The sequence below is a fragment of the Lycium ferocissimum genome, chromosome 3, assembly GCF_029784015.1.
Source record: "Lycium ferocissimum isolate CSIRO_LF1 chromosome 3, AGI_CSIRO_Lferr_CH_V1, whole genome shotgun sequence".
NCBI lineage: Eukaryota > Viridiplantae > Streptophyta > Magnoliopsida > Solanales > Solanaceae > Lycium > Lycium ferocissimum.
The window spans coordinates 66,303,404-66,319,464 of record NC_081344.1 but is presented as its reverse complement, the minus strand read 5'-3'; the positions used below and the strand labels follow the sequence as shown (position 1 = coordinate 66,319,464).

General features: G+C 44.5%; 1 protein-coding gene and 1 non-coding gene across 2 annotated transcripts; both read left to right on the top strand.

Moving 5' to 3' along the window:
- Positions 1–2,486: 2,486 nt before the first annotated feature.
- Positions 2,487–2,592, top strand: LOC132051308 (small nucleolar RNA R71). The gene has a single exon (XR_009413680.1). It is a non-coding gene; the product is annotated as a small nucleolar RNA R71 (small nucleolar RNA).
- A 2,295-nt stretch (positions 2,593–4,887) lies between these two features.
- On the top strand, positions 4,888–7,739 carry LOC132049014 (uncharacterized). Its single transcript, XM_059439690.1, has 4 exons — positions 4,888–5,071; positions 5,857–5,916; positions 6,141–6,793; positions 6,885–7,739. The coding sequence occupies exons 1-4, from the start codon at positions 4,888–4,890 to the stop codon at positions 7,737–7,739; spliced, it is 1,752 nt and encodes a 583-aa protein (XP_059295673.1).
- Positions 7,740–16,061: the final 8,322 nt, after the last annotated feature.

Here is a 16,061-nt window from a genome sequence, read left to right as displayed (position 1 = left end):
ACGGGTAGGATACTTATTTGGGAATTAGTGACTCATCCTCCTCGACACTACACATTTTCACTTCTTTTGCACGCCCATTTTATTCATGATTAGTTCCTCAAATTATGACTATGATGTGATTTGATTCCTACTAGAATTTACAATCTTTCTATGGCCCTCCTTCTAGCGCCATTTTTTTTTAATTTTTTAATTTTTTAATTTTTTATATCACTTCTAGTTCATATCACATCTAGTTCTCGACTATGTAACTCCCACACCCCCAGCTTTAGGCTCTTAGCCTCTACTTCACACATATGCCACCCCCAACTTAGGCGATTTGCCTCTTTTCTCTCGTAGCATCAAGGAGGGAACGGGTGCAAAGATGGACTTTGTTACACCTTGCATTTTCATATGTTGAGTTTCGCCGAATGCTAGTTGTCCTAGTCTTGGGAGGTAGGATAAATTTTTCAAGGTCATGAGGATAGATATGTCCACCTTGGGTATATAATGGAGAAAAACCATGTTTAGTAAGCCTCGGGAAGGTTTAAGACTCGTCGGATCATCGGAGTTAAGTTTCGGTGGAAGTTTGGTAAAATGTCACATTATGGCGCACTTTGTGGCGCAACATGCGAGCAGCAAAGCGCGCTTTGCGGCCACGCAGTTGCGCAGCAAAGTGTGACAGTGAAATTTTGTGATTTTGCGAGGTCTGCGACACAACATGCGTTTAGCAAAGCACGCTTTGCGTCTAGCAAAGCTCGCCGCATGTTGTGTCGGTCCAGAATTTTCTGGACCACTATAAATAGCCCAAATTCGACCCTAACTCATTATTTTACCATTTTTGGACCTAGAAACTCTCTCAACAAGTTCTCTTATGATCTAAGACCAAAATCAAGGGCAAACCAAGTGATTCCAACATGAAGAATTCCATGATCATCATTAGATTGTTCTTCCTCTTGTGGTGTTGAATTTGGAGAATTCTTGGAGGTGGGAGTAATTTCGAGTTTAGAGTGATCCTTGTGATTGAAGGTAAGATTATCACTCCATCTTCATGTTTATAGTATTATTTAGCATTTACATAACTTGGGTGAAGGAGAAATTGTGAAAGTAAGGTTTAAGTTGTGCTAGAACTTGTTCTTAGCTATGCCGAGTATGAATTGTTCTAGACTTGGTATGGTTGTGATGTTGTTGGGGTTGGCTTGCACAAATAAGTTGTAATATGAAGTTGTTGGATTGCTAAGTAAGTTGTGAAGATGGAAAGGGAACTAGTATAGAATTGAGGGAAAACGAAGCTACATGAATCTCATACACATGAAATGTTCGACAAAATGTCTAAATGAGTTCTCTTATAAGTTATGAACCCATCGTTGATGCGGATACTTCGTTTAATGTAGATAATCATTTATAGAGTGCACGAGGACTCGAGGGATCCGTATACTAAGGAAACAAGGTATGTAAGGCTAGTCCCTTTCTTTCAAAGGCATGACTCCTATAGAATGTTTTCCTATATATGTTTCCAAGATCTCCTTGTATTCCAAAATGTTGAAAGATAAAGATTCTTGATAGTTCTTATGAGAAAGAGATAGACATGTTTTATGATAATGATGACAATAGTGATGATTTCATTTCTCAAGATCCTAAAGCTTGTGATATGATATTGTTGTGAAGCCAATGATTCTTACACGATTCCTCGACGATATTCTTTGTTGCTAGTCTCACCTTATGATGTTAGTTCCTTCAAGGTGAGACATGATGATCTAGACTACTCCATAATGGAATCGGAGGCTACCGACCTTATGTCACTCCGATAAAGTTATAACTCTTGCCAGAATACTCATATATGTTTCTATAGTACAGGATATGTGTATATATATATATATATATATATATATATATATACATATATAGGTAAAGGGACATATGAGTACATATATGTATATATATGAGATATGGGGAAGGGGAAGGCGCTATAGACGCATGATCATTTGCTAATTGATTATATTTCTATGATGTACATGGATATGTGAGCATGAATACAGGGGATAAAGGGGAAAAGGGCCAGAGCGCTATAGACGCATAACCACCTGATCAGTTGGTATCTGATATGATTATACCATCCCGGACACGGGATGCCTGGACGCGGGATTTGTGGATAAATGGATCGTGTCGCACGTTCCGCGGCTATATATGGACATATGTATGTATATATATGTTGATGTATGATGATAGCAAGCCTCTTTGACAGCAAATCCACGGTGGTTTGCAATTGAACAAAAGCATGATCTCGCTCATGATTTTCTTTGGCCACCGCGGCAACAGAGGGACTACCATATGACAAAATTTCACTATCATTTGAGTGCCAAGCTTGATTGTGGTTAGTGAGCTTATCGAGCAACCGGGTGATGTTAACAAATGACTTGTCCTTGAAGCATCCCCCAAGTGCGTATTGTGATAATCGATTCATTGTATCTAACCCCTTGTAGAACTTCTCAGTGAGAATAGCATCCGGAAACCCGTGAGTTGGATATTGAGCTAGATAGTACTTGAAACGCTCCCATGCCAAATATAATTGTTCGCCCGGAAGCTGTTTGAACTCAAAGATCTTATCTCGAAGTTCAGCCTTTTTGCTCGGTGGGAACCACTTCTTGAAAAATGTATTGGCTAGCTCGCTCCAGGTGTGAATAGAATTGCCGAGAAGCTTTTCATAGCATTCCCTTGCTTGGCCAGCCAAGGAATATTTGAAGACCCGTAACCGAAGTGCATCAGTAGAAACAACACCTTGGGATTGTTGAGCACACACATGCAGGAAGTTTTTCAAATGTCGGAGTGGACAATCCTTCGAAGAATTTTGGAAATAACCTTCAAGTTTCAGCAGCTGATAGATAGAGCTATCGATTTTGAAGGTAGCATTTCCAGTCCTAGGAAGGACCATAGCAGAAGAATAATCAGCTTCATTAATGAATTCTGCAAATATGTTCTCATCTTACTCCTCTTCTGGTGTAGGTGGGTTCACTTGGAGCCCACCTTGGTTTCCTTGATTTCGATTGTGTCTTCCTGTCATTTTTACCTATTTACCAAAAACAGCAAACAAGACGTGATGGAATAGAAAAAGTTTTAAAGAAAAGTAAACAACAATCAGTAATTTCAAAACCGTATTCCCCGGCAACGGCGCAAAAATTTGATACGCTCAAATTACTCCTAAATTATGGCGTAAGGCGGTCGGTGTCAAATATAGTAACCCAACTAGGTTGGGGTCGAATCCCATGAGTGGAATACACGGTGTGAAATAAATACTAATTATATATGTTACTTATCTCTAAAGTCTTTAGTTCTATTCCGACTAGGGTAGAAAAAGGGTTTTGGTTTGTATTCGCTATTTGGAGTATTTGGAAATTGTTTGGATTGGAAGAACCAAAGTTGTGTTCCTGTTATGATTAGATGTTATGCTATGGGTATCAATATGATATATTTCTAATGGGTGGTGGTTATGTATGCATTTAATCTCTAATGCACTTCCTAATATTTTTCAATAGTTAGAAAGTATTTCTCTTCACGATTTTCCCAAATATAGAAAAGTTGCAAGTTTAACCGATTGAATATGCCAAGTAGGACTCATCGTATTCCTAAGTGAGTTCATTAAACGAGGGTTAGCGCCTCGAGTCCTTATTATAATGGAGACATAAAGCTTACAAAGTGTAATAAAGATGGTGGGAATGGAATCTTTTTATCTTCACTAAGCTCCAAAAGGGGAGTATTCAATGCTCACCCACCAATGAAAAAAGTGTTATAATGTGGAGAATAAATCAGATAATGACAAAAACCTAAAATGTTCTTTAAATAGGCTAAAAAATCGTACATCAGCAATTGGCAAAACTGCCCCTAGTGGCAGAATCGACGGACTGTCGATCGGCTCGACGGGCCGTCAATTCCGCCCGACGCCCCGACTTCGTCTTTTCTTTTAGTTCTCCCGTCGATTTCGACGACTTTTCCGTTCGACTTAGGCCATCACCGGAAAATCCAACTTATCAACGCTTCGACGACGGACCCAACGATTATTCTTTTTCGTCTTTTTCTCTTAACAAAAACACATTAAAATGAACAGTAGTTACTTGAGACACACGACAAAGTGTCGATCCATTCGACGCTTTGTCGATGGCTCGTCCACTTCACTTTTAGGCCCAACGGACACGCTCATAGATCGACGGGCTAAGACAATCCGGACCAACGGACAATTCTTCCTTTTTCTTTGTTTTTTGATGCTCGTACCCATTTGGACGGACACGCTTATTTCTTTGGCTCCGGCCTCATCGGCTCGTACCTATTTGGACTGTCTTTGGCTATGCGTTGACCCGATTTTTACCGTATACAGATAGTCCCCACACTTTTCGGATTAGAGTTTCACCGGAGTGACGGGAAGTGGAAGAGTCTCAAACCCGTGGTCTCATAAGTTCATTCTTATCTTCAAAATAGGCGGGAACCGTAACGTCACGTCCTTCTGACTTCAGCCACGTGTCACGTTCCGAATGGCCAACCTTGGAAACCGCCTCAACCACGTCGCTTCAAATCACATCTCATTAATTCACGAACACGTGTCGTTTCTCGATTGGTTGCCTTCGGTAACCGTCATGGTGGATCGTCTATATAAGAGTTACAGCAGCATTTTAACTTTTCACTTTCGTTTTTCACCTCTCCAATTTTCGACTCCTTGGTTAAAATTCAGCTTGCTTGTTCTTCGAATCTTCATCTTTTTCTGAACCGTAACCTTCATATCTTCAACCCGAAATTTCAATCCTTCAAACCTTCAAGCTCATTCCTTCATCTTCGCCTTCAAATCTTCATCTCGATCTTCAAATCTTCTTTAAACCTTCAAATCTTCATACCAACTTCTTCATAAATTCATAATTGACAAAAATGTCAGCCAACACCGACTCTGCTTCCCAGGACGTACCCTCGGTTTCTTCTCCGGGTGCCGAGCCTGTTTCTAAACCCAAAGGTAAAACCCTTGTGGAACCAACTGCCATGGATATAATACCGGCCAAACCCAATTATAACCATGAATTTGCCGTTGAGAAGGCAGTGCAAATTGCGGATAGGGGTTTTGACGTGTTACAGAGGATCTTCTTCCTCGGGTTCGAGCCGACTGCGGATGGGACAAACGTCCGGTTCAAGTGTTTGCCCCCGGCGCTGACGAATCTATCGCTGATTACAAGGAAGGGTTTCTATACGTTTATACATATCCGTTCACACTCAAGCTCGAACCCCCAATCGATCCGGTTATTCTCGAAATGTGCCGGACCTACAATGTATGCTTAGCCCAAATTGGGCCGATTATCTGGAGGATCGTGGCCTGCCTCCGTCTACTGGCAAATAATGCCAAAAGGGAGTTCACGTTGGCACACTTTATCCGGTTGTATTGTCCGAGGATTTTTCGGGGAGGCGTGATAAAGGTCGCAAAACGAGGCCGAAACCCGATCCTCTCCAACCTCAACGAGGATAGAGATCGAGGGTGGTTGGAACGTTATGTCGGGTAAGGACCGCAGACATCATTCCGGCCGAGTACATGCCCTTTCCGAAAAAGTGGAATAATAGACGTAAGTTCCTCAAACGTGTTTCCTCCGCATGCGTTCAATCTTACCTCTTTCTTTTCTTTTTTTGACTTTGTACAATATTTTAGCCGAGGCATGGATTCCTACCGCTGTCCGGAACTTCCCCGAGTGGGTTGAGGCAATCATTAGCCAACACCTTCATGATGATCGGACATGGGCAGACCTGTCCCGTGGCCGGTGGGTTGCACAGAACCATGGTAATCTTCCCCTTGATTCGGTACTCATCGCGTCCTCCCGTTTTGCTTTTTCTTTTTATAACTCTTTTGATATTCAGGCTTGCCCAAGGGATCTGTGGAGCCACGAACCGCACCAACGGCTGAGCCTGCCACACCGGGTTCTGACTTTGATACGGCGGGATCATCCCGACTTATTGCCGCAGCCAAAAAAAGGCAAAGAAAACCCTCGACCAAGGGGCAGAAGCAAAAGAAAAGGTCGAGGAGTGATGTTCGGACCCTGAGGGACGAATCGAGCCCGACATTATTCTTCGAAGAGTTGGTGCGGGTCCCTTCGTCGCCTCTGTTCCCGAGGAAGAAACTACTATTCCACCCTCGACTACAGGTGTGGAGGATGAAGTTCCTTTTCCACCGGTTACCGAGTATGTCCAAGCTGCGATTCCTCTAAGGTCAATTGAATTTATTGACATTTCAGGTGATGTTTCACCCGAGGCGACGCCTTTGGTGAAGAGGCCTAGAAGGTCCGAAACAACCTTGGAAATCGAGTCTTCCCAAAGGGTTGAAACGATCCTAGAAGTTGAAGTTACCGCGGCAACCGACCCGTCGTCTAGTGCCGACCCAGCCATTGCGACCGAGGTACTTCCAACTGCTGACACTGCTAGAGCTGTTCCGGCTTCTCCTCCTGCTCCTTCATCGAGGCCGGATAACCTCGATGATATGCTTGCCGGTACTCCTCCTGCCACGGCCGAAGCCTCGGGTTTTGGTCATCTTCATATTCCACGAGCTACGAGGGTTGCCAACCGGTCCACTGAAACAGGTGCGCGGTCAAAACTTGTTGACATTTTCCCAGCCCCGAGCGTAGAACCGAGGAGGACTAGGTCGGTTGTGGTCACCGTCCCCGAGGACTGCAGCTTTTTATCGCGTCCCGTGGGGGTTGCAAGTTACCTAAGACCTCTTATTTCAGATTCAGACAAGGAAAAGATGGAGGGACTCCCATGGCAATGTCTTATAAACGAGGGCATGCATGCGGGTAATCGGGTAAGTGTTCTTATGCATTTCTACAGCATTGATGTGCGATTCTCCGTTTTCGCTAATCAATTTTATAACTTCACTTGTTTTTCTTTTGCAGAGTGTTGTGCTTGTAAATGAAGGCTTCATCCGAGCCCAACGCGAAGTAGAGGACTTGAAGGGTCAGCTTGATGCTCAGAGCCGGGAAACTGAGAAGTTTAAGCTGCTTTTGCAGGAAAAGGAGGACCAGCTGAGCCGGGCAGTCCCTCCTCCGAACCTTCAATCCGAGCTTGAGGCAGCTAAAGCTGATAACCTCCGTTTAAAGGCTGAACTTGATGATGCGGTTGAAAAGAATCGGCTCCTGGAACAGGATAACATAAACCTTGGCCGAGATAATGCCAATTTTGCTACGAGGCTCGGCGAATTTGAGGCTACTATCGCCCAGCTTCGAGGTGAGCTTAACTCGATCAAGGCCGATGCCGAGAAGGCGGCAGAAAAATTTCACCAGCTCGAAACCGAGAGAGCCACCGAGAGAGAGAAGCTGAGGGTATTAGAGGAGAAAGTCGAGACTCGGGCTCGGGCCGTTGATGAACTTAAAAGCAAGCTCGAGGAGGCTACTGCGGCCAATGATCTTCTTCAGACCGAGCTTGAATCCGTCAACCAGGTTCGAATCACTCTACTTGAGGCGAAGTTCGAATTGGAAGAGAACCTGAAAAAAGCTGAGGCCGATCTGGAAGAGTCTCTCAAAGATATGGAGGCTGCCGAGGCTCACACTACGCTTTCGATCGAGTATGAACGTTGGAAATCCCGGCGAGTTACCCTCGAGCAAGTAGAAAGGGGTTTGGGGGACATCCGGGCCCGGATACTTGAAGCCAAAGCTATCGAGGATAAGGCCAAAAAAGCCCTCGATGCCAGCTCCGACGATGACTCCGAGAAGACCGTTTCTGAGGATTCCGGCTCCAATCATACTGGGTAGACTGGGGCCTGTACGGGCCTTCATTTTGTTTTTGTTTTTGATCATGTAAAAATCTAAGTGTAAAGCTTTGGTTTATATATGAAATGCATATTTCCTTTTTGGCCGTTGTTTTCTTCATCCGAGTATATTTTTCGATACTTGCCTTAAAGGTTTTTTTTTTTTTTAAAATCGAGCCTATCTTAACTCATTGGTTATTTGGCTTTATTTCATTCGGTTTGTTTTTAACCGAGGATTTTATCGAATGATTCGCCCGCGGGGCTTATTTATGCTTTGTGAATTCAGACGTCTCCGAATCACCTTGGGCATTTTGGGTCGAGGTCTTTCAATTATTTGAACCTTTTCCGACCGTTTGTAGATTAGGTTCGGACACCTGAATCCCTGCCCTTTTGTCAATCTTATGACGGCAGTCCCCATTCGAGGGTGTTAAAAGATTTTGGGCTCGGTTCAATGTGACCTCTTTGCCTATGCTGAATTTCGACAATAGTCCCCGGTATAGGGTAGCTAATGAAAAGACATATTCAAGACGTATTTTTTCATAACGTTTCTTCATATTGCAAGTGTCTATACACAATTTAAGGATTTCATCCGACTCCTTCTGTTCTTGCCGTAGCAAATACTAGCCGGACACGATTCGTTTGATCGTTTGGTCCTTACATTGAAGCCTAATATAGAAGGTTCGGGTTTACACAGAAATAGGAAGCACAAATTTCGAAGACCATTTCGAAGTAGACTTTGTTTCTTCGTTTCTTCATTTGCTTCGGTGAGCTGAACTCTTTTTCTAGCCTCGATGTGGGTATGATAGTCCCCTAGTGTTTATCCGTGAAGTATGAACGGGAAAACACTATCTAGTCCCCAGTGAATGATAGGCCTTCGGCTTTCGGACACTCTGCCCTGTTTTCATAAAGTAACACGTTGTACTTGTTGCCTCGTTAAAAACCTTGTCGGAAAACCCACTTTGGGACAAAACCGAACTAAGGAAAAGAGTGCAACACGTGTCTTCAGACCTAAATCTAATCCCTCGGGATCTGTCCCGATATTAATTCTTAGCAGTAGTACTTCTTCAAATGAGCCACGTTCCAGTTGTTGCGCAGCTGTTGCCCATCTATGGTTTCCAGTTGGTACGACCCTTTGCCCGTTACTCCGGTTATCTTGTATGGTCCTTCCCAATTCGGACCCAATTTCCCATCATCGGGGTTCTTGGTATTCAAGGTAACTTTTCGAAGTACCAAGTCCCCAACTTGAAAATGTCGAAGATTGGCCCTCCGGTTGTAGTATCTTTCCATTCGTTGTTTTTGAGCCGCTAAACGGACCAGCGCATTTTCGCGTAGTTCGTCCGTTAGGTCAAGTTTTACGGCCATAGCTTCCCCGTTTGAGCCATCGGTGGCGTATTGGAACCGAAGGCTCGGCTCGCCAACTTCTACGGGGATTAGAGCTTCGGCCCCGTAGACTAACGAAAATGGTGTCTCTCCGGTGCTTGATTTTGACGTTGTTCTGTAAGCCCATAATACCTCCGGCAGCACTTCCCTCCATTTGTGTTTTGACGTTTCAAGTCATTTCCTCAGATTTTGAATTATGGTTTTGTTCGTGGATTCCGCCTGTCCATTTGCACTTGGGTGATACGGAGTAGACACAATCTTCTTGATCTTCAACCCCTCGAGGAAGTTATTGACCTTGTTGCCAATGAACTGAGGGCCATTATCACAGGTTATTTCGGCAGGGATGCCAAAACGGCAAATGATATGGTCCCATATGAAGTCAATAACCTCCTTTTCTCTAATCTTTTCAAAAGCCTGCGCTTCAACCCATTTCGAGAAGTAGTCAGTCATAAACAAAATGAAACGAGCCTTACCTGGGGCCCATGGTAGGGGACCGACTATATCCATTCCCCATTTCATAAACGGCCACGGAGATAGCACCAGGTGCAACAACTCTTCGGGTTGATGAATCATTGGTGCGTGCCTTTGGCAACCATCGCATTTTCGGATGAAATTTTTTGCATCTTCCTCGATTTGGTTCCAGTAATAACCTGCTCTGATGATTTTTCGAACCAAGGCTTCCGCTCCAGAGTGATTACCGCAGGTACCCTCGTGGATTTCTCTCATCACATAATCTGTTTCTCCGGGACCCAAACATTTGGCAAGAGGTCCGAAGAAAGACCGGCGATACAATTGGCCGTCTATCAAGCAGAACCGAGCTGCTTTGGTCCGGAGTGATCGTGATTCTTTTGGGTCGCTCGGGAGCTTCCCATCTTGCAAGTAGTCGATGTATCTGTTGCGCCAATCCCAAGTTAGACCCATTGTGTTTATCTCGGCCTGCCCGTTTTCTACCGCCGAGTTCATCAATTGGACTACGGTACCGGGGTTGAATTCCTCTGCTTCGACCGAAGAGCCCAAATTGGCCAATGCATCGGCTTCGTTGTTCTGCTCCCTGGGTACATGTTGCATGGTCCATTCTTTGAACCGGTGTAATATCACCTGAGTTTTCTCTAAGTATCTTTGCATTCGCTCATCCTTGACCTCGAAGACGCCATTCACCTAGTTCACGACCAAGAGAGAGTCGCATTTTGCTTCGATTACTTCGGCTCCTAGACTCCGAGCCAATTCCAAACCTGCAATCATAGCCTCATACTCGGCTTCATTGTTAGTCAATTTTATAGTTCTGATCGATTGTCTAATGACGTCACCGGCAGGGGCCTTAAGAACAATGCCCAACCCGGAACCTTTCAGGTTCGATGCCCCGTCTGTATGTAGAGACCAGATACCCGAAGCCTTTCCCGAGGTTAACAAAAGCTCTTTCTCTACCTCGGGAATCATGGCGGGGGTAAAGTCTGCCACAAAATCGGCTAAGATTTGAGATTTAATAGTTGTTCTAGGCTTATACTCGATATCATACCCGCTAATCTCTACGGCCCATTTGGGAAGTTTACCTGATAACTCCGGTTTATGCATGACATTTTTTAGCGGGTAAGTAGTTACTACACATATGGGATGGCATTGAAAGTAAGGTTTTAGCTTTCTCGAAGCACTTACCAATGCCAAAGCTAACTTTTCGAGGTGCGGATAACGGGTCTCCGCATCTCCTAAGGTCCTACTCACATAATAGATTGGAAATTGTGTACCTGCTTCTTCTCGGACCAAAACACCGCTTACCGCTACCTCGGATACGGCAAGGTATAGAAATAGTTGTTCGTCTGCCTTCGGTGTGTGTAGCAGGGGCGGGCTCGATAAGTACCTCTTCAATTCCTGCAAAGCCCTTTGGCATTCCGGTGTCCAGACGAAGTCATTTTTCTTTCTCAGTAATGAGAAGAAATGGTGACTTTTATCCGAAGACCTCGAAATGAAACGGCTCAGAGCTGCTATCCTTCCGGTGAGCCTCTGTACGGCCTTGACATTGTTCACCACTTCAATATCCTCAATGGCTTTGATCTTGTCCGGGTTGATTTCAATTCCCCGGTTCGACACCATGAAGCCCAAGAATTTGCCCGATCGGACACCGAAGGCACACTTCTCCGGGTTCAGCTTCATGTTGTATTTGCGAAGTACATCAAAGGTATCCTGCAAATGTTTTAAATGGTCCTCTGTTTCCAGGGACTTGACTAGCATGTCATCAATATAAACTTCCATTGTTTTCCCTATCTGTTCTTCGAACATTCCGTTAACTAGGCGTTGGTAAGTTGCTCCGGCATTTTTCAACCCAAATGGCATGACATTGTAACAATAAGTCCCATACCGGGTAATAAAAGAAGTTTTCTCTTGGTCCTCCGGGTTCATCCGGATCTGGTTGTACCCGGAATAGGCATCGAGGAAACTCAACATCTCATGCCCGGCCGTCGCATCAATCATTCGATCAATGTGAGGCATGGGAAATGAATCCTTCGGGCATGCTTTGTTTAGGTCTTTATAATCAACACACATTCTAAATTTATTACCTTTCTTTGGCACCACAACTACGTTAGCTAGCCAATCCGGGTATTTTACCTCCCGGATAGAGCCTATTTTTAAAAGCTTTGTTACCTCTTCTTTTACGAAGGCATGTTTTGACTCGGCCATTGGTCTCCTTTTCTGCTTCACCGGGGTGAATTTCCTATCGAGGCTGAGCTTATGAGTTGTTACTTCTGGTGGTACACCTGTCATGTCTATATGGGACCACGCAAAACAATCGGAATTAGCTTGAAGAAATTTAATTAACTTGTTCCTGAGCTCCGAGGTTAACCCCGTGCCCAGGTATACCTTTCTATCCGGTAGATGTACGAACAAAATGATTTGCTCCAGCTCCTCCACGGTAGATTTGGTTGCATCCGAGTCATCTGGTAATACAAACGATCTAGGCACGCCGAAATCGTCCTCTTTACCAGTCGGGTCCGTTTCCTTCTGCTCCACTTTCGAACCCGTATTCTTTAATTGCTATTTGGTGTCCTTGCCTTTGATTGATTCATCATCTCTTTGATCCGGTTTCTTTGGAAAGAGGGGTGCTTCCTCGACCGCGAACATTTCCCTTGCGGGTTGTTCGCCTCGGATAGTTTTTATCCCTTCCGGGGTTGGGAACTTCAGCAACTGATGTAGTGTCGATGGTACTGCTCTCATGCTATGAATCCATGGTCTGCCGAGCAAAGCATTATACTTCATATCTCCCTCGATGACGTAGAACACCGTCTGCTGTATGGTGCCGTCAATGTTGACCGGCAAAGAAATTTCGCCCTTCGTAGTCTCACTTGCCATATTGAACCCGCTGAGTACCCGGGCTACCGGGATAATCTGATCCAGTAACTTCAATTGCTCCACCACTCTCCATCGGATAATATTGGCTGAACTACCTGGGTCAATCAAAATACGTTTAACCTGTGATTTAAAAATAAGGATAGAAATTACCAATGCATCATTGTGCGGTTGAATGATGCCTTCTGCATCCTCGTTACTGAAGGAGATGGAGCCCTCGGGTACGTAGTCCCGGGTCCGCTTTTCTCGTACAATTGAGACCTTTGTTCTTTTCATCACCGGTCCTCGTGGAGCATCCGTTCCCCCTATTATCATATTGATCACATGTTGAGGTTCCACCGGCTCGGCTCGTTTGTGACTCTCCCTTTCTTTGTAATGGCTTTTGGCTCGTTCACTCAGAAATTCTCGAAGGTGGCCATTTTTCAATAAACGAGCCACCTCCTCCCTTAATTGACGACAATCTTCAGTTCTGTGCCCATGGGTCTCATGATACTCACACATCACATTCGGGTCCCGTTGACCCGGGTCGGATCTTAATGGCCTTGGCCACCTAGCCTCCGTGATACGGCCGATAGCCGAGACAAGGTCCGAGGTATTGATGTTGAAGTTGTACTCCGATATCCTCGGTATGTCTTTATTGCTAGCCGAACTGCCGGCGTCACTTCTAAATGACAGGCCTCGACTGTTTGACGGGCGCTCAACTCGTTTATCGCCCCTACTAGAGAAGTGATTGGGGCCGCTCCTCGATTTATCCGACCTGAAGCTAGGCTTTTCTGATTGAGAATATGGTCGGTACCTTTCCCTCGATGGTCTTGTCTCCGGTTCATAATTTTTTCTCGATCTCTCAGAGTTTTTGCTCATATTTATAGGTCCCGGGGGAAGTTCGAGCTGATCATCCTCTACCCGAATCTTAGATTCGTACCTATTATGGACCTCTGCCCAGGTTACAGCCTCGTACTACAACAAGTTCTCCTTCAATTTAAATGAGTCAGTTGAGCTTCGGGGATTGAGTCCCTTAGTGAAAGCTTGCGCTGCCCATTCCTCCGGAACCGGGGGCAGTTCCATTCGTTCCCTTTGGAAGCGGTTTACAAACTCACGTAGTAGTTCATCATCTCTTTGAGCGATTCTAAAGATATCCGCCTTTCTGGCCTGCACCTTTTTGGCTCCGGCATGAGCTTTGATAAACGCATCTGCGAGCATTTCGAAAGAAGTGATAGAATGCTCGGGCAGGTGGTCATACCAAGTTAACGCCCCTTTCGAGAGTGTTTCTCCGAACTTTTTCAACAACACCGACTCAATTTCATCTTCTTCGACATCGTTGCCTTTTATGGCACAAGTGTACGAAGTCACGTGTTCCTGTGGGTCCGTTGTACCATCGTATTTCGGAATATCCGGCATCTTGAACCTCTTCGGGATTAGCTTTGGTGCCGCACTCGGAGGGAAAGGCCTTTGAATATATCTCTTTGAATCCGGCCCTTTCAAAATCGGTGGAGCCCCCGGGATCTGGTCCACCCGAGAGTTATATGTTTCCACCCTCTTCTCCATTGAATCCACCCGTTTTGCCAAAATCTCGAGCATCTTTAAAACCTCGGTAGACGAACCGGCTCCGGATTCGTTGCTCTCGACTATCCGTGCTTCCTCCCGCCTTGGTTCGGTAACCCCTTTTGGCCTTGCCGGCGCTACTTTATCACCCTTGCTCTGAAGCTGAGCTATGGCAATCCCTTGTTCGGCTATGGCGGTCCCTTGTTCCTGCAACATTTCAAATATTAAACGTAAGTTAATCTCATCCGGAGTGTCCGGTGTTTTTCGGCCTTGAGCCCGAGACAAAGTAATTGAGTTATGAGTATTCAAAGGATCGGTGGCCGGAAGGGCGGCATTCTCCTGATTAACGGTATTCTGCCGGTTGAGGCCTTCTCTCGAGTCGACAGCATTTGGGTCGGCTGGATCCGCAGGTGGGTTTCGTAACCCGCTGTTGTTCTCGTTTTCAGCTACTATCTCGTTGTTGTTCACATGACCGGAGTGACCGCTGCTTGCCATTTCGTACGTTTTTTGTGTAAATCCGCAAATTCTTCAATCAACAGGTGAAAAAAGAAGTAGCAAAGATTAAACCACCACTATTATCCTAAGCCCCACGGTGGGCGCCAAATTGTTTACCCCAAATTACGGGTAACAATTAGATTTATATGTGGTGAAATAGGATATGTGGATGAACTTTAATCTTTTAAGTTGGTATGAAACGTCTATGGATATGTATATGATTATATATATATGTGTGTGTGTGTGTGTGTATGTGTGTGTGTAAATAATATATTATTAGATGATATGAGCCAAATATGCCTAAACGATGAAGATGGATTAGACCAGTTGTTGATGAACAATACGAATCCGGACCAAAATACTTTGAAGAGAGCTTTTTACTTCAGATGGATACAATGATATGTTATGAGAAAAAAGCTAACCTCAAAAAGGGGAGGGTTGCCCTCTATTTATAGGTTTTCCTTATGGGCCCTTAGTACAATACAAAAAGCCTTTATGAATAAACCCTAAAAAAGATAAGGCTGATCCGTACGGTCTGACACCCGTACGGTTGTCAGCGCAAATGGCGGAACGGTTTTATGACGCGTGGTAACCTCACAACTGGTTATCCGGACCAACGGACACGCTCATCTGGGCTAGGACAATCCGGACCAACGGACACGCTTATTTTGATTCGGGTCAGCCGTGTCCGGACAACGGACAGATTTATTTTGGTTCGGGTCGCGTTGACTCGCTTTTTACCGTATACACATATATACATGTATTTTGTTGTTCTAGATCCACGTTTCACACATGGAATATCTAAAGAAAACAGAAAATGCATCAGAAATAGCAAAATACTTGAACGACAAGTTGATAGAAAAGAAATTTGAATTTGATCTTTTTCCTTGGTTGAAAGAAAATAAAACCAAATTCCCTTGTCAATTCCCAAACCTAAGTATCCCACCATTGTTCAAACCCTGAGAATAAAGTTGTATTTAGTAGAGAGCGCTTTACCTTTAAAGTGGGACTTTCGAGCCCGAATCCGAATTAATCGGGCTCCATAAAAAGACATTTTCCTACTTGCCTGACCAAATTATAAAAAAAGCAGCAACAAATTAGACACTTAAAAAAGAACGCGCCTTTATCTCAGGTAAGAGCTTGTGCCAACTAACGTTGTCTGAAAACTCTGAAGAATGGACTAGATCCATGAGAACGGCCTTAGGAGCGAGGAAGAAATTCGGTTTCGTTGATGGAACAATCAAGAAACCGGATGAGGAGTCGATCGCTGGATTTGGAAGACTGGTGGACTATAGAACCTACGCTCCGCTCGACTATCTCTCATAGAAAGGTAGCGAAGGAATTATGGACAAGTATCCGGAAGCGTCTTGCGGTCGTCAGCGGTCCTCAGATGCAACAATTGAAGGCGGAACTTTCGAAGTGCAAACAGAAGGGTAGGACCATAGTAGACTGCTATAGAAAACTAATACTTGATAAGATTTTTGTACATAATAGATTACTATGGAAAACTGACACTTGATAAGATTTTTGTATTCATTTATCCTTATAGAATAAGTAATGCTATCATCTA